The sequence below is a fragment of the Ascaphus truei genome, chromosome 1 (genome assembly GCF_040206685.1).
Source record: "Ascaphus truei isolate aAscTru1 chromosome 1, aAscTru1.hap1, whole genome shotgun sequence".
Classification (NCBI taxonomy): domain Eukaryota; kingdom Metazoa; phylum Chordata; class Amphibia; order Anura; family Ascaphidae; genus Ascaphus; species Ascaphus truei.
In genome coordinates, this window is record NC_134483.1 from 463,185,566 (window position 1) to 463,204,949 (window position 19,384).

Sequence of the window (19,384 nt, forward strand, 5' to 3'; positions counted from 1 at the left end):
GACGTTCAGCAATTGTACTATTTGGGGAGCCCCGGTCATGATGTTTTAGCTGGTGGCAGTGCTTATTGTATAGATCTTTTTATATATATATATATATATATATATATATATATATATATATATATATATATATATACACACACGGTATATAAAAAGATCTATTCAATATTAGAAAAAAGGGAGAGGCTTCCTAAATGGAAAATATGTTTCTTTAAATAGAAACTGGGATCATAGGTTTGTCAATAGAAAAAGTTTGGGTTCTCTAGGTTAAAATGAGAAAGTAGTGGTACCCTGTGTCCTCTAGCACCATCGCACTATATATGTATATCTATATATCTCAAAATAGCTTCTCCACAATTGTAAATAAATGTAGACTCCTTTGAAGTCAGACGACAGTACCACACATTTTTCTAAGCCTTGACTGGTTGGAAGTCTTTAGTCATACTGAACATTGCTGCTCTCTGATTAACCCTAACCTTCAAACAAGACCAGGCACACTTGGGTTTATCAACAATTGTGAAACTTCATCTGTCTGAGACTGGCAGTAGTGGCGGGGGGCGAGCAAACTTTTTTCCTGTAGACACTGGTCTGCAGAGAGCTGACCAGGCGATCTATCTTTCCTTGTCTGACGTTTCCCTCTCACCTTTACTTCTCTATGTCTCTTATCCACACTAACTTTTTACTACATTTAGTCAAAAATGTGCATTTAATGGGCTTTGGAAGAAGGATAACACACTGCTAACCAGGTTAACTATGCATTAGATTTAGTTCCTTCGAATAGATCTATTTTGAACCTTATGCCTGATTGGCTGGCCGAAAGACCAACCAGAAAAAATTAAGGCACAAACTAAAATAAACTTAAACCAGAAACTAGTGCAGCTGTAAATAATAACAACAGCGCACTAAATGGTTCCTTTGAATAGAAGTTACTGCATAGTTATTTGTATGTTGCAAAATGCCTCTCTAAATTCAAGATGTTTGCTGTTCCCCACTAGCTTGAATTGGAACATTCCCAACATATTCATAAATGTCTGGTTAAATGTGGGACAAGTCTATCATTATTTGGTATATAAGTTGGTCAATACATCAGTCATCAGAATATCCACATACATCATACAAAGGAATGTGTGGCCAGAGGAATTAATAGAGAATTTGACATTGAATCAGTGTAGTTTGCCAAATCTTCTAACACAGACATTTCTTGAGTGTTGTGAGATGTTTAAATATTTGGTTCTCGGCAAGTAATCCAAGTGATAATAATGGTTTGTGGGGGAAAAAAGGAAACCTGAATGTTATATGGGGCTTTGTACAGATAGCTTCATATGTCCTACAATTACAAGTGGTACATTTTGATTTCAGTATTGTGATGGAAATAGAATATGGGAGATTCCATTATAATTAGAATCATTTGCAATTACACTGACAAATATGGACAATTGACAAATCTCCTATTAAACATGTAGTCAACCTTGATATTAAAAATGGACCCTGGACATGAAAGCATTTTTAAGACCTCAAAATGACAGGAAACTGCCCTCAAGACCTGTGACTGTGACCAATTAGGTCACTGTTCCTAATCGTGAGGAGCCAGAGAAATGCCCAATGGCTATATTGAAATGAGGCAGATGCTCTTTCTATGTAAATCCATTTCTCCAGAACTGTGAGTGCCCCCAATATAGGATGACCACAGTCACATCACATCTGGAATTAATGGAGGTTGAATGACTGTGTTGAGTAGGAAACAAAACAGATATATTTCAATGGATCTGTTCTTATCACTTAGAGATGTTGAAAATTATTAAACATCTAACTGCTTTGCGTTTTCAAAATACACTGCAAATTGTAGACCAATTGTTAATAGGAAATAAACAATGAAGGGAAAAAGTGTACAGCCCTCCACTGGCTGAGGATATTTGGATGGGGTTTACATATTTTTAAATAAGGGCATCTTACATTTGGAATGCATAGCAAATGAGAGGCTGACCTCTTGCAAAGGGGTAGGGAAATAAAAAGTGTAACATGTGAGATAAGCAGCGATAACGTTGCCTCCTGGGGAAGTCCTACAGTAGGTAGAATAATATCAACCGATGTATTCGTGTAATCGGTTTTCTTAGGAATATTTGATAGCCTCCTACAGTAACAATGTTCTTTATTTGTGAAAATCCAGCCTATTTTCTTTTTCTTCACACGCGCTGAATTCGTGCTTATCAGCAAATTATGCTGTTTGACAAATGATGTCATCATTATGACTTTACAAGCAATAAATATGAGGAAAATAAAAACATTACCGTAGACGACTATTAATGAGCTAAGGGGATTATATACAAATTGTAAAAGCATTTTGCTTACTAGGGGATAATGGAGTTTACAAAATAATGTTAAGAAATACTCATTTTTTAGGGACATCATTTACAGTCGAAGACTGAGCCACCTGTGCTGAAGCAGGGATATCCAGAAAACTTGACCTGTTGGGTGGTCTTGAAGACTGGAATTGAGCACCTCTGGTTTAAACTACCTGTTGCCGTTATTTCTTTTGGGTTTTTGTGCAGTTTGCCCCTTAAACGTCTATGCTGTCTCAAGGACAAGCATCCCAGACCTCTCTGGCAGCTAAGGCCAGGTTAAAGGTGAAACCAGTAATGGTCAAAGTTGGAGGAGATGTGCTGGTCTGGAAGAGGTGCAGATTTGTTGCAGTTTGTGGAGTCTTTTAATGGAACAATTAGACAAACACAATCGTAGCAAGCGCAAAACCCAGTCTTTTAATGGACAAAGATGAGAGAAGAAGACCAGTCCGGTGAGGTTAGACAATCTCTGTACGCCATAGTTTAATCTAGGAAGAACTCTCATGTTGCTCCATTGGAAGATATAAAATGAAGAAACCGCAGAGCACCGACAGATTTTCTAATTCTGATTTATTAAAGCCAAAAACAAGCAACGTTTCGACCTAGTGGTCTTTCTCAAGTGATATTGTTGCCACAAAATCACTTGAGAAAGCAGTATGAAGCAGGGGAGCCTGGATCAAATCCTGATGTCAGCTCCTTGTGACCTTGGGCAAGTCACTTTATCTCCCTGTGCCGCAGCCGTTAAAAACATAGAATGTAAGCTCTACGGGGCAGGGACTCGTACCTGCAACATTTCTACATACAGTGCGGTATACACTGTCAGCACTATAAATATACAGCAAGAAAAATGTATTATTATTGAGGATTCACCGACACAAAGCTGCTTCACTGCATTATCCCTCTCACAAACACTGCATATGCGTTCTGTATTTCTGCCATGAAGGACCCCGAGAGGTTTGAAAGCTTGTAACATATCAACAACTGGTTGGTCCAATGAAAGGTATCATAACCACCTACTCCCTCTCCAAGTTGCTGCACATAGAATAAGCCCCTTTAGTCTATTACAAACAGATGTGCCAGTACATATAGCACGCAAATAATACATGTCCTGTAGGTGGCGCTGGTTAGCAGGCGTCATTGAGTCCCAGTGGGGAGAGGAGAAGGGGAGGGGTGTGCCTGGCTGTGGGATCTCTCTGTGTGAGGGAGGCTTGCAGCTGGATGGCTTATTATATCCTTGGAACTTCTGCCGATCAGGCTGCTTATTAACTATCCCCATCCTTCACCTTCCATTGCCCTCCGTGCAAAGGACAGAGGCAACTCGGCGCACAGGCATCATGGCACCAATCTCATCAGGGAAGACTCATTGGATGTAACCGGTTTATTTAAAAAAAAAAAATTAAGGGGGTTTGGATACCGCAAGTTGTAATGCTCCGGATCTAGGGGAACTAACTCCACAAGATCTGCTTTTTTTTTTTGCAATGACTGGTCCCTGTGTGCTAAGATCCTTCACATCGTTAAGGAAGAAAACCAAAGGAGATTTATAGTGTATAACTTCTTTTTTTTGTTTTTTTTTGCTCCCGCACTGGATCCACATATGTGTAAAGAAAAGCTGGAGATAATGATCCTAACACGTAAGATGAGCTTTTGCTCTTATCAGTTTTTTTTTTCTGAGGGGTGGGTTTTGTGCAGAACTTAGATGCTAACGTGATGTATTTATCTGAATTAGCCCCTGTGCAGCCGCATCACCAGTCTCCTTGTAGATCTGTGGTGGGATTGGGCTTCCCGGCGTGGGAATGAGGATCCGGAGTGTGGTCTCTGGGCTAGAGAAGGGGCAGCGCTTCATTAAGAAACCTGCAGGGAGCTTTCTGCTTCAGGTGTGCCGGGGCTGCGGATTATAACAGGGCACAGGGACCTTCTGTGGTGTTTTTTTTAATTATTTTGTGTCCTGTGAGTAAGGGGCTGATTACTGTGTGTGTGTGTGTGTGTGTGTGTGTGTGTGTGTGTGTGTGTGTGTACCCCTGTGTGTTTGGTGTGGAAGAGGGTGGGTTCACAGCAGTGGGGGCAGAGCTGCTGCAGAGTGAGATAGATGTCAGGGGGAGTCTGGCTCCGGCTCTTCCATATTCTGCTGTTCACACGTCCCTGTCCCGTGGCTTCTCCGCAGATATTATTAAGGCGCATTGCCCCCCTCCTCCTCCCTTTTTATCCTATGCAGTTTATAGTCTGACTCCACATGTTGGGTTTATACAGTCTTTGGACTATACACAAAAAATGTCTGAGTGGAACTGTACGAGTCAAAATAAGAAAGTAAATGTCCGCGGGGATGCGAAACAGGAAAGTGCTGGTATTTAATTTTGTTACCCTCAGAGGTGCTCTCTTGGTTTTATACACCCAAAGCAACATTTCATGGTTACTGTATACTGTTTTATAAAATTATTTCGTACCTCAGTATTAACCATCATGGTTGCCAAACTTCTCTCTTTATTTATTTTATTTAAAATTATCATTACTCTGGCAAAGTTAACACCCCTGCTACATTGCAATTGTCTTAGAACAGTTTTATTGTTATACTGAAATTTACTTGATTTGGTCGCAAGCCAAGATTTGGGGAATAACTCATTTGTTATTTACACATTATGTCCAAAGTATAAAACCATGGTCTGATAAATCTTGTTGCTGGGACAGAGATTTTCTTTTATATTTGATTGTGTTTTGTTGCAATTTTTGTCAAATAATCCCCTAGAGCGCTCTGTACATTGTACATTGTTGTACCTAGGTAAATACAAATATACACGTAATGCCCTCAATGGCTATGAAGAGTCATTGATTATTATGCAGTATAATAAACACTTTATTTCTGATTTAAAAAAAAAAAAAAAAGCATTGCATAGGTATATTAAGCAGTTTAAATGGACTTTCTGTGGCCAGTTTATAAGTCAATATGTTTCTAAAAGAGACTCAGAGAATGATGCAGCAGCAGTTTCTTTTGAAGTTCTCAGTAATTAGTCTGCTGGCTTTTAGAAAGCAAATGACCTCCTACTGTGTGTGTGGTGCCCATGATGTCATACGTTGGGCCTTTGATGCCTCCCTAAAAGCAACACCTCCTGCTGGTAGTAAAAAAACACCCATATATATCATGCACAAACAGAAAACAAATTCTCCTTGTGTTGTCAGATTGCCATGCTTATTTGCCTTCATTCAATGCGAGTAAAACATATGGAACTGCTGGTGCTAAATTATTCAAGAATAGCATGAACTAGAATGGAGTTTTCCCCTGATACTGTTGAATGGAATGACATAAAAATTATTCAGGGATTCAATTCTGGTGTAGAAGACGTTAATGTCACGTGCCCCTTCTACATAACACGTGACGATTAGATCAGTGAGGTTGTGAAGGCTCTAGTGCAGTGGTTTTCAACTTTTTTTTTTTTATTAGGAACCCTAGAATTAGGTTGTGAAATTCTGGGGAAACCCAACCCATCTCTCCTTACGTCCTTACCCTATTATGCGCTTTCCCCTCCTTAGGCTGCGATTTATAGTGGGCGAGACGGTGCGCACATCGCAAACAAAATGTAGGACTGCTATGAGGCTGCTCATAGTGCGACCGCGAGGCAGATTTTTGAAAAGACGACAAATTGTTTCGTTTTTTCAGGCGACGGCCGCGTCACGTGAGCGGATCAGCAAATGAGGGTGAACCACCAGCCTGATGACATCACGGCCCCGCCTCCCTGTCATGCAAACCCTATGTGCACAAATCGCTCGAGTGACAGGCGTGTGCGGACGCCGTGCGCTCTGTTGCGCGCGCTATAATTGCGGCCTTACACTTCCCCCCTCTCTCTCCCTCCTTACACTTCCTTATGTTGGGGCGAGGAGGCCTGCGGTGCTGCGCCGGTCTACAGCTCCCTCCTCCTGTGGCCCGGAAGTTGGACGCAACTTATGGTGCCGACCGGAGGAAGGATAGCTGTGACCTGGCTGCTGCTGAGCTCGGGACCCGCTGGGTCACTGCTGCGTGGAGTGCCGATGGACTTGGGAGAGTTGCCCCATATCTACCCCTCTCCCCTCCCCCCCTTCCTGGCGGCAGTGGAACCCGTGAGGGGTGCAGGGGTACCCTGGTTGAAAATCAGTATCGCAGCCTGTGAAAAATCTGCGCTTGTTCAGGACCAATATGACTTCTTAGAACGTTGAACTAATGGCTACATGGTATCTAGCATTTCAGTCATGCCAAAGAAGGCATTGATTTAGATTAATTTATTTTGATGTTTGATCTGTACCAGACAAATACAGTAGCTACAGGAAAATCTTGCATCTCCTGTAACTAATTTTCCTAAGTGTTATATATTTCTAAGGCGGCAAGGAAAAGGCAATAGGATATTTTGCATGTTTATAGTCTTACTAGCATCAACATGTCCTGGTACATGTTACCAGTAGTAAGGAGAGCAGCATTTCAGTGCGTATACGGTTTTGCAGCCTTTGAAATGCAGGTCCCTTTGCTGTAGGTTGTAGATGTGTTTGTGGGGCATAATTGGATCCCTGGGAGAACTGGCCTTGTAGTGAAGACCTTGTCCTTGGATGTGGGCCTCAAGTTATTGGTCTCTAATCTTGGAAAAGTTATTTACTCTCCTTGGACATTCAAAAATAGACCACACGCTTTTGGAGGGGATATTTTCTTCCTGTATAAACAGTTGTGTACACTGTTCGTGTTCTGAGAGAGTAAATTAACATTGCTGGTATTTTTGCTGCAGTAATGTATTCACTGAATATATTTTCAGGAGCAGAGATTGTGCAGGAAATGGCAACATTCATTTTAAGGTCGTCTTCTGCTGAACCAGGAGAAAAATAATAGCAGAACAGATTGCCGAACAACTTTGGGAGCATAAATCTGTCAGCAGTACAGAAATGTTATATAAAATTCTGCATCCATCTGGCCCACAGGCTATTGCTGGTCCACAGCGTAACTAATTGGTGTTAGGTGATGTCTTTAATTTACCAACTTTGTTCTGCCATGAGGTCTGCGTTCACGTTGTAGCAGATGGCAGCAGTGTCTTTCATGTCACCCGGCCTGCTTTTCCCAAAGAAGTCAATGACAGATCTAACTCCATGAGGAATGGGTGGAGAATGATAAGCAGATGTGCTCATAACGCATCGTATGACTATTCAACTATGTTTAATAATTTTAAACGATTCCACGTGCATATTTCTGCACCCATATTTGTATGGAAGTCCGTTACACCAGGGACAGGGTTCGTCAGAGCTGGGAGCATCATGGTTGAGCTCTGCAAGACCTCTTGGTTCTAATAAGGCAAAACAAAACCGGTTTGGGGGGAAGGAGTTGCTGCTGCAAATAAATATTGCAGACTGAGTCTACTCACTGGGGTTACTGGAAAAGTGAGTTTAATTCAGGTAATTTTATAGATTTTGAAGAATGGGGGGTTTTTATGTGCAGATATCACTGCTTCTGAGCTTTCCCGCGTACAAATATTTATTGCAATCCGTGTGATATTGTCCTAAGAATTATACCATGTACATTGGGAGGGGATGAGGCAACTCAAGTCCTCAAGGGCCACCAACCAACAGGTCATGTTTTCAGGATATCCCTGCTTCAGCACAGGTGGCTGTCAGTCTCTGACTGAGCTACCTGTGCTGAAGCAGGGATAGCCTGAAAACCTGACCTGTTGATGGCCCTTGAGAACTGGAGTTGCCTAACCCTGATATACACAATATATTGTAATGAGAGTTTCCAGTGCACACCTCAAACCACTGAAAGGTTCAACAAAGTATGTTTTTGATTGGCTCACAGTATTTTAACTTTTTGTAAGTGTGTTCTGTTTTGGCTGTTTCTCTTTAAAAAACAAAACAAAAAAAAGAGGATACTGCAATAAACAGGATGGCCAAAAGAGGTAAACAAACGTTCTCATGCTCAACTGTCCTGCCTAGTGACAGGAAGGAGGAAATGAGGCAAGGCCTTTGGACTCCTAGAGGCTCCAGACAATGCTGGACCCACCCTGACGTGCAATGTATATGGCGAAATGCATTCTAAACATAAAAATAACTTCAGATGTTTCCTCTTCCTGTAGTTGTATAATATGAAAGATTATTGCCAGATCGGATGATCCACCTTTTCTAAAATAAAAAAAAATGTACCTGCAAGGAATAGCTTTGTTCTTTACTAGGCGATTAAAAGCACATAGTTTTTGTTTGCTAATCTTGTTAACAAATATATATATATATATATATATATATATATATATATATATATATTGGAATGGCGCCACCTTATCTGCAGCGCAGTACAATGTGGGGGGGAAGGCAATAACATTGTATTACAAATGAGTGCGCGTATGTTATGATGCACAGAAAAGATGAAGGAGGTCCCTGCCTCCCCCCCACCCCCCCGGTGGAGCTTATGATCTAAAAATATATATAGCTTTGCCTAACTGAAGAGGCATATATTTAACATTTTAAGGCTGCGTTGTTAACTTAGCTTTTATATTAAAAAAAAAAGGGAAAGCAAATTCTAATTACGATGTACCGCTTATTATTACTAATATTATTACTATTTTTTTTTTAATTTATCATTAGAGATTTTACTTTTATTTTAAAAAGAGAAGTATATTGTAATTATTTTTACAGGTTTGGAACTGGGTTTCTGCTTCAGAGGGTAACTGAGCTATTTTTGGGAGCGGGGACCCTCCGCTTAGAGAGATAATTACAGGTGAAGTTTCGTGTATTACTTTTATCGTTTTTAAATGGCCATCCCGTAAGAAGCTGCAACCAGTGATGTTGCAATTTCCTTTAGTGCTGAGATTTGGCAGCCATTTTGTTTCCCCTAGAGGTAAATTTACATCTGGTCACTTCACTGCTATGTAACTTAGAAACTGGGGCTTGTCCGGAGTTGAAAACAGCGTGGTTTAACTATGGTGACCCCCCCACCCTATTCTAATCCGGTGTAAAAATACCTAAAAAGTAGAATTTCTATCCATAAAAAAAATAAAACGTTAAGTGCAGATTTCTCGAAGCATAATACAGCATTGAAATGACAGGTGAGACGCTGTGCAAAAAGCTTCACTTTATTGGTAGGGTACAGTGTCAAGAATATGGCTTTCAAACCAGAGCATTAGGGATGGCACCATATTAACATGAATGCTTTGACGTGCTATTGTATATATTCAACTGTTGATATATTAGGTTGGGAGCCATTATTGCTCATTAATAGCTGCTAATGACTGATACATGGCAATCACAGTTTGCCCAAATGGACTAGATATAGTGTCTTCCTTCAAGTGATTTGTCTAGACTCTAGAGTAGACCACAGACCACATTTTTAGTCTTGCCAAGTTTAAAGACCAATATCCCGGATAACTTGCTTGCACATCTTATAGGACACAGTCCAAAACTATCTCTTGAGCCAACACTGTTTGTTGTGAGCAGTGTGCACCATCTGTATACTAATGAAAGCACCTTGTATGTGGCCCAGTAACCGCCCCAAGAAGTAATCTAGATTAGTGACCCATGAGGAATCCAATACAGACTCTTCTTTGGCTGTGAATGAAGCCAAAGGTGACACTGCATGCTCATTTGCATGTCTTTTCCCAGAATCCTTAGCTGCAGTGGAAGCACTGTATGCTAATAGGTAATGGTGAAAGGCAGAGTTGCAGACGTGTCTGAGACATGTGAATGTGCTCACAAGTTGTATTTTTATTGGATGTAAATGTAATTCTTCCAATACCACCATCCAAGACATGACCTCAAGGCGTCAACTGATGCATGTTATACAGTGCCAGACGAGTGCCTGAATGCTACCTGGTTTTTCATATTCAGTATGGATTGAAAACTTTTCATCAAAGTTATCAAGAGCACAGATCAGTGCACTACAACAATTGCTTTTTATCCATAAACTCACCCTGCTCTTTGCTAGATCCTTGACAGATCAATAATCTCTGAATTGGGTATCATCACTCTCACTTATGCACTAGAGATTAGATACCATTGAACCAAGATTGTTCCCGAGCAGGGCAAACCTTGACCAGGAGTCAATACCACATAAAAGTCCCCAAATAAGGTTTATTAGAGTAAAACACAAGTGGAATTCCACTGAGTGTGTGTGTTACCATGAAGGTTATACAGTTTCTAGTAAAGAAATGATTTTGTTAGAAGTAGGTACACTATCCCTTTAGGACATATTATGTATATATCTCTCAATTCAGACCGAAGTCCCTGTCAGATCAATGTCATACTTTGTAATTTCTTTCAATAACCTTTCATTATATCTATCAAAATAAGCCTTCTAGCTGGCAATTCCAAACATATTTCCTACTTGTTCTTAAACATTGACAGACAAACAGAGAATGGGAATGAAGTGTAAATAGCCATGTGTGTGGTGCAGGATGTCAGGATTGTCTTTCTTTTTTGTTTATTATGTTTGACTGCAAGGCTGACAAACACGGAAGAATGTTCAGGCTGTAAGGTTGTGAGCAAGCTGTTTGAGTAAGCCATTTGGCTAATGTTATTTGGTGGGAATGGAAATGTTTCTCTTGACTTTTGCGTCCACCCTCAACTGAATCCAATGTTTCTAATAAAAATACACTCGTTGGTAGAATACTATGCGGTTCTGCTGGTCTTTTATGGGTCAGAAACAGTAAATTAAAATATCACTTGTGAGTACATTCATGTCTCCGACAGGTCTGCAACCTGGCTTTTCACCATTATCTCCTAGCTTTTACCCACCATAACTTATATAATGTATGGTTCAGAAAGGAAGCAACTATTAACCTACAAGACATGGTTTTGTTAGTGTAGATATTCATTTTTAGTTCCTGTACATTTTAGAAAGTATTTGCACTAATGATGGACCTTTAATTAAAAATATTGGTGAGTTCTTTAAATTCATAACTTACATTTCAGGGGAGTAGGGGACTGGGATATGACTTTTGCTATTCATTTTATTTCTAATCTCTCAGCTACCCTCCCTTTGCAAAGTTTCCATAGTAAATGCAAACAAAGGAACTTTTCCTATGTTTCCTAAATAATTTCAAAAAATTTTCTCTGATTTTCTGATACACGTCTCCTTTTTTTATGGCATCAATAACAAGAATATAACTTTTTAACCCCTCCTGACCACTGATGCTCGTTCAGATCACTATTTATAACTCATGCTGGTCCTCTGTGGATGTGGAACTCCATCAGGAAGTATACGAGACCAAACGCCTGGCTCCTCTTAGTCTGGTGCAGTCACTCCCCTTCCAGCAGTGACGGGCGTTGTGAGAGGCTATTGAGGAATGAATGGGTAGACCAGGTCAACCAGCTGATTCAGTGATTTATTTATTTACCGTAACCTTCTATGTCGTTTTTATAGTGAGCACTGATATCAGTGTTACAAATGAATGACTTCCTGCTTTCACTAATAAACATTCATTACTTTTGATGGATGCTGTTCCATTATGGCCATCCATATGCATTAAGTCTTTTTATGACCATGTAATGGGAGCATAGAGTATAAAAGTGTTTACAATGTTGCCTTTTATTGTATGTATTTTTTTTTATTATATAGCGCTTTACAAGATACAGTAGGAATACAGGATACTAGGTAGACAGGGAATTTATAATACAAAACGTGCAACAAACATATAAAAGCAGACAATAGGCCATCCCTGCCTTTGGAGAGCTGGAGTCTAAGGCATTGGATATAGTACAGGCGTACGTGCGACGGAGCACAAGGAGGTGCACGCACCTGAGTGATTTGTGGACTCACATCTGCTCGCTACGGGGAGGCGTGGTCGTGACATCACCGGGCTGGTTCACGCTGATTGGCTCAAACGCTCACGTGACGCAGCCATCGTGCGAAAAGTCCCCAAAAATTTGGTCTCTTCAAAATCCTATCGCTCTTACTCGCGCGCACTATGGCCGCCCTGATAGTTACTGTATTTTGTTTGCGCCACGTGCACTATGGCAGCAGCCGTAGGAGGTTATGTATTGTATTGCATGTCTTTCTATGTATCAAGGTCTCCCGACCTCAAAACAGGAGCAAACATGAGAAGAATAAAGCCCCATGGGGTACAATGGGATTTTTTTCCATTTGATAAATATGGTGCAGTTTTGCAGCCAGGAGACTTTGATACAGAGCTCTCTAAGTGGTAATTCAATATGCTGCAAAGCGGCCAATCACACCACTTCGCAGCTTATTGAAGTATCCCCTAAGTCAGTGTTTTCCAAACCTCGCCTTGTGACCCACGACCACCAGGTTTTGGGAATAACCAGTGCACTTGCATCCTTTTCTTTGTTTTTGTTTTGCATACTACTATAATAGAATGTTAGGTGGCTGTCTCAGAAACCTGGTTTGGCTGCGGGTCATGAGGAGAGGTTTGGAAAACACCGCCCTAAGTGTTATGTTGGGAGACATGGAGGGATAATGGGCCATATTCATGAAGGGTTGTGCTGTTCACTGTAATGGTCTGTAAGGTGTCTCATGCATAGTACCCCATAGGCAATATGGGCCAATATATTTAGATTTCCTGATGCTTATTTCCTTTTGCAATCAAAAGGCTTTTTAGTGTGACCATACATGGAATACAATTATTTTACACATACAGCTCAACCCCGTTATAATGCGAATCCGCTTATAACGCGATGCAAGCGTGGCTCCCAATTTCCGTATTGATGAATACTTTACAACACAATTATTGGTATCTTAAATACTTTATTGTACAATGCATACAATTGTACATTATTTCTAACGTGATGTGATTCTTTGGACCCCAAGCACAGCGTTATAAGGGGGTTGAGCAATAATTGGCTATACTCAATTGAAAGGCTTTTTAATGCACCGCCAGGTTTTCTTCACGGCATTATTCGGGGTAGCAGAGTTGTGCGTTAACATACCTCTTGTATGCCCCATGCACATACACACATTTAATTGGAAAACGAGCAAATACTTGCGTTCTTCTTTGTTAAATAAGTGGTGTAGAATAACTTTCTTTAGAAGCTCAAAAAATGTATGAAGCAAATGGAAACCTGTACACATCCACAATATTTTAACTTTTGCAGTAGATTAGTGGATTATGTTTTAATTGAGTATCGCTAAATTTTTCATTTTTTTACATGTAAAACATTATTTTATTACTCTTTGGGTTTTTTTTTTTACGAGGAAAATTACATGTTTACAAATCAAACAATAAAACAAAGGATAAACATAAAATATAGGGTAAAAAAAGTTATACAATACAATAATATGAAACTTTATAAATAACACCCAGAAAGAAAAATATGACAGCGTAACAAAAACTTTTGTGCTTGCATCACAATATAGCATAAAAGTACTCTTAATTGTACACCGGTTCAAATAGAGACCTCAATACATATAATCGGACAAGGTTTGTGTGTGAAAACCAAGGGATCCAAGTATCCAGGAATCTATTCAGTCGTATATATGCTGTTCAAAACCTTACTACTCATGTTTTGAAAAGATTGGCGCAGGGTTGCTTCCAAGATCTTGCAATAGAAGAGCGTTTAAAATATAAGTTCTGTTTGGGTTCTGCTCAATTTAACCCCTCGATTGGGTTTTCCAAAACAGTATAGAGGGGGTCATGAGGGATGGTTAGATGAAGAATTGATTCTGTAAGGTCAGATACTGAGTTCCAAAGGGGTTTGATTTTAGGCAGCGCCACCAAATATACAAAATACAGCCAAGATTGCCGCAATTTCACCAGCAGTTAGAAGTCTCGGTGTAGTACGAACTATAGATGATTTTATAGCCCTCTTCTTTGATCGTTACACAAGTTGAGTTCTGAAAGGCCGATTTCCAGATTTTGTGCCAAGTCTCAGTCTAAGGTGGTATTCAGGTCTTTCTCCTATTCTATTTATCTTTTGATGGGGTTGAGCGAGTTAGGGTTTGGTATATGGGTACCACCTGAATGAGAGAGAGAATCCTGTTGTGATCAAACGGAGAAAGGTGGCAAAGGTTGTCAAATTTATTTTATAGGTGGTTTGCATTAGGTGTCTTACTTGTAGAAATGTAAAAAAAAAAAAAAAAAACTCGGAGGATGGGCGATCAAGGAGTGACTGGAGGGTAGAGATGGATACAAGATTACCTGACATTAACAAATCTTTAGTTCTGAGGCCCTTCTGAGTCCAGGCCTTTGCGTAGTTTTGATTAAAATTAGGAGAAAAGCTGGAGTCAACAAATAGTGGGAACATGAGAAGGGATGTCAGGTTACACTTAATTTTAAGTGAATCCCATAACCATACATTAAAAAGCTAAAATAGCTTCAACGTTTTGATATGTTGGTATGGTATGTACCCACCTTTTTCCTGCTGGGTTAGCGTGCCAGCTACTAAGATGATCAATGTGAGCTGCTCTGAAGTATCTTTAAATTAGGCAATGCCTAATTTGATATAATTTGGCCTCGATCTGATTTTGAACTGTATAACATAGATCTATCAATTCGTCACTTTTTGTTTTGCTGAGCAAATTGGATGATCGTATTTTGTATGTGTTTCAAATCCTTTTTCAGGGACCATCACTGGTAAGGTATGAAATAAATAGAGAATCGTGTGGGCGATGTTCATTTTAATTGTTGTAATCATGCCAAACCAGGAGATGGTATAAGTGTTCCACGTGCTTAGCTCTTGTACAATCTGTTTGAATAAGGGCTTGGCATTAGCTGCATATAAGGTGGAGTAGTTTCTAGTGCAGGGGTTCTCAAGACCGCACCAACAAGTCAGGATTTCAGGCTATCCCTGCTTCGACACCGGTGGCTCTTATCAGTCCTTCCTTCATCACAGACGAAGCCACCTGTGCTGAAGCTGGGATATCCTTAATTCCTGACCTGTTGGGCGGTCTTGAGGACTGGAGTTGAGAACCTCTGCTCTAGTGAGTTAAGCTCGGAGATATCAAAATTTAGTTGGATGACCATTCATAACCATTTGTAATTAATACATAATGCGGGGTGCGGGGGAGGGCTATCAGCTGTGTGGTATCTATTACTTGTAATCTAAGTTGAGAAGACTTGGACTTTTTGGTCTGCTCCTAACCATACTATTACCCATTTAATCAGTGCTATTTAATTTTTTTCAATATGGTATGTAGTATAACATGTGTCTGGCTTGCACTGTACACGTACAGTCTTGCTGAAGAGTTTCAAATGCCTCGGTAGCTATTGAAAATGTCAGTTCTTCACACACAGCTCCAGTCAGCGATGCAGATGAAGTCGCGTTTCTGTGAAAGCGCTTGCATGCTTTCTCCTTCTAGGGTTTTTGTTATTAGACAGCGGCTTCCTTTCGCAGTGGCTGGCTTTGCACATCTGACTCTGAAAAGCGTACAAAAGCTCCTTTATTGAAATGGCTAATCTCATCATAAGTATGCTCAAGTACAAAGGAGGAGGAGGAAACGGAGTGGAAATGGCAGAGAAAACCATATCATGTTGACGTTCCTAGTAAATTTGGTAGTATCAGCTACAGACATGTACAAGCAGAATTTGAAAGTGAATGTGCGTTACAATGTACTGTATAAGCAGAGAAATAACTAAACATTGTGTTATTGAATCGCCAGTCCCTCTTGTTGCACACGCGAGATGTTTCCTTGTATTCAAAAACTGCACCAAACTTCTCTCTCTCTTTTTTTTTTTTTTTTTTTTTTTATGGTGGAGTCCTATCAAATTATTAAAGAAAAACCTGTTCGCTCAACAGAGGCTTGGTGCATGTTTGAGGGAGAGCACTGGTATCCCTAGATATAGAATTGACAACTGCCATCATATTCACCTCTGGAACTTTCGCTATATGTTATGTTAACCACTACACACGGTGCAAACCTGTGCCTGCGTAGCAAGGAAAGATAGGATGCAGCATGAGCACTTTGTATATGAGTCTTCCATTCAAAATGTGTCTCTGCATTAATTCCATCTCAAAAGGGCATTTTTTTCCCATAGTCTACCATTTATTTTTCAGATCATCATTCTGGTCTTTTGTTATAGATTGCAAGTAGTGGTGGTTGTGTGCTATTGCTTACAGGTTATTTTTTTTTTTTCATTTCTTGGAAATTCAAAACTAGCTGCAAACAGTACATTGTTGGCCCTTCTGACTATATCTACATCTCTTTTCTGGAGATGTCTGTGGGCTTGTCTAGTGACGTGAGTCCAGCAAACTGAATAAGTGGGATTGCAACTTGAATTGGTTCTCATAGGGTTGGAGTCCTGGGTATATGTTATGGTGAGACTTTCCACCGTAAAGCTCAAGCACCTGGTGAGATCTGTTGATATTAAACAGCAGTGACTTTGTTCACTTTCCCAGCAGATCCGACAAAACTAGTCTCTTGTCAGAGCCAGGAGGACTGATAAGGAAAACTTCTCCTGCTGTTCTGAGGAGCCAAGCTGACCATAAGGATGTCTGACTTAAAGGGATAGAAAGCCATCTGCTTGGTGTTATTGCCCTTGTTTATGTTTAACCCTGACAAAGCCAGATGGGCTTGCAATGTATTAGACTGTATGGCAACTCTTTGGCACTGATGGAGTTCATACTTGGCTTTTAAGAAAAAGGGAGCCTGTGCGTCTTAGTATAGATTACAGCTTCCCCTGCATGTTACATTTGCCAGACATGGTCCTTTTTTGCTTTTAGCCTCTCGGAGCCAAACTGACCAATAACTCCCAATTAGTTCTTATACAATTTTCAGCCACAAACACCCTCTTCTTGGAAAAGATCAAGCGATGCAGAATGAGTTGTCTTTAATGGGGATGTTAACCCCTTCATGCACATATAAGCAAACGTAAAATAAGTACAAAAAGCAGTGGTGCTCAGCGCAGACTGTTGCTTTAAATGTAACATACGCTACTGCGCGCGTCAATTAGAATTGGCTGTGTTAAGCCAGATATTTCTATACTTGGGACGCACAGCCGTGAGCGGCGGCGCGGCAGACCAGGGAAATTACAATAAAATTGTATTTTTGCGCTTCTGCCGCACCACGAACCAATCACAGCATGGCCTAACGCTGTGACGTCAGTCATGTCCCCTAACCGCGCGCGTCACCGCTTGCACCCTAACTAAACGCGCACACCGCATGCACACGCAATGTTGGGCGCATGCGCACCAGCGCCTAATATATAAAAAGCCTAATTCTCTGGTGTGCTTACAATACTTTTATGCCTGTCCATACAAATCCCCAAATAAGATGAGGATGCGACACTGGCTTCTCATTTGTCGGAGCACCCTATCATTGCCTTTATTTTAAATGTTGACGTTTTTAGTCTCCATTAATTTGAATAGTTGAACACGTCTGCAGCACAGAGAAGCAGCTTCACTGCATATTGATTAAAGAGACATATATCTCGGCAGTTGTTTCTCAACAACATGAGCTCCATGCTGCATTGAGGAAGACCAAGGTTCCAAATGGGACTGTAAAACTTTGTCCGGTTCTTGTTTTGCCTGTGTTCTGCTGCATGATGCACACAATACATCTATGGTGAGTGCTGGTATGGTTGGCAACATGCAAATGTAGATGAAGCAGCTTGGTATCAAAATATACATGTACAAAGCAGACCAGAATAATAGACATTTTGTGGGTGTGTCTGCGTCATAGCTCCCATTTTTATCAATTATTTCTGGGGTGAAGGATGTTATCTTTACGTCCCAGGAAGAGCGTTAACATGCCCTAACTGTTCCCAGCTCTATACACAAAGGAGCTCTGCTAAACTTCATTTAAACGCGCAACCTGGCTTTGTGAAACGGGCTAACAAACAAAGCTGTTTCCAATAAGAATTTCCTGTTTCCTCTCCCCTCCTGTGCCTGTTGCATGCTTTTTACAATAAAGATTTCCTGCTGCATACATCTTAGAGAAATTTGAGTACTGCAGTAATTAAAAAAGGGGCAAAATAATAATAATAATAAAATAGGAAAATAATGGCCAGGATGTAACATTTTGAAATTCCTTTGATTTTAAATTAGTGGCTGAAGTGTGATGGCACAGAACACTATTTTATTTAGAAAACACGGCTCTTCTATTATACAGAAAACATGGAGTTTTTATTTCAATAGACCACTTTTTACAAATGCCATGTATTGAACTTTACCATGTTTAAAAGGATTCTGCCGTGATGCACACTAAAGGGAGCAATTCCTGCTGTTTTTAAATGGTTTTTATGTTTTTCATTTTTTAACACCGGTTTGAAACAGGGGGTCTCCGGAGCTGAATCCGAGTATTTTCCGCTCCGGGGACTCGCCTCCGAACTGGTTCCCGGTAACCGCTCCGGCAAAACTATTTGGGGTTTAAAGCTCCTGCATCACACGGGCCAATAGGAAGCCGAACCTGTTGACGTCACGGCTTCCTATTGGCCTGCAGGTTGCGGGACCTTTGAAACTCTGCCGTAATGTGAACCCGGGTGAGTGGAGCGGCTAGCAGCACTCCCTACGGTGGTAAGTATCTCCTGAAGCAGGGGATCCTAGGAGCCTAAATGAATGGGGGTTTAGCTCCAGAGTCCCCCCTACTTCAATCCAATGGGAAAAAAGCTGCCAGCTTGGATTGCTGCTTTAACGGATAGAGTAAGAGCAGTTCTGTGGACCACGTCTTGTCTGCTTTGTTGAAGTACAAGCTGGTGAAACTGTGTGAGAGCCATTTCCTATTTGTTAGGATGTAGTAACTGGAGAGCCTTTCTTCTTTATCAGTTGCTCTCTTACAAGCCTTGGCTGCAATCCATAAAATCTTTCTGTAGACTTGTTTTTTTTTTTTTTTTAATGGGCTCTTTTCATGTACTGCTGAAAATTAAATTCCATAGCCTGCTCTCTTGGGTTTCATTATAGAATAAGGTAGTTCTGAATAGCTCTGCTCATGTGGTAGTTCCGTACGTGCTGGTCTTCATGTGGTTCCCTAACCCTAGGCAGAAGTAAACAGCAGTTCTGAAAATACTTGTCTGTCACTGAGCTCCCACCCTGTTGTTCTTTTAATGACTTGACCAATGTGTACATCATTATCCTTACAGAGCTAAAAACCCATCGCTGGGATTATGGGGATTGTGCTACAACATTTTCTATAGATACAAAAATCCATTTCACTAATTAGACCTGCAGGG

The 19,384-nt window shown here is 40.6% G+C and overlaps 1 protein-coding gene across 2 annotated transcripts in view; it reads left to right on the top strand.

Moving 5' to 3' along the window:
• DLC1 (DLC1 Rho GTPase activating protein) overlaps positions 1 to 19,384 on the top strand; it is a 459,196-nt gene that overhangs the window by 406,516 nt on the left and 33,296 nt on the right. Inside the window, exon 1 of one of the 2 annotated variants that reach the window (XM_075566000.1) lies at positions 3,518 to 3,970. The exons of the other annotated variant lie outside the window; for it this stretch is intronic. Within the exon in view, the coding sequence (XP_075422115.1) occupies positions 3,934 to 3,970 (37 nt within the window). The 5' untranslated portion in view covers positions 3,518 to 3,933. Of the gene's footprint in view, positions 1 to 3,517; positions 3,971 to 19,384 lie in introns of those variants that run through there. 2 annotated transcript variants of the gene reach the window in all.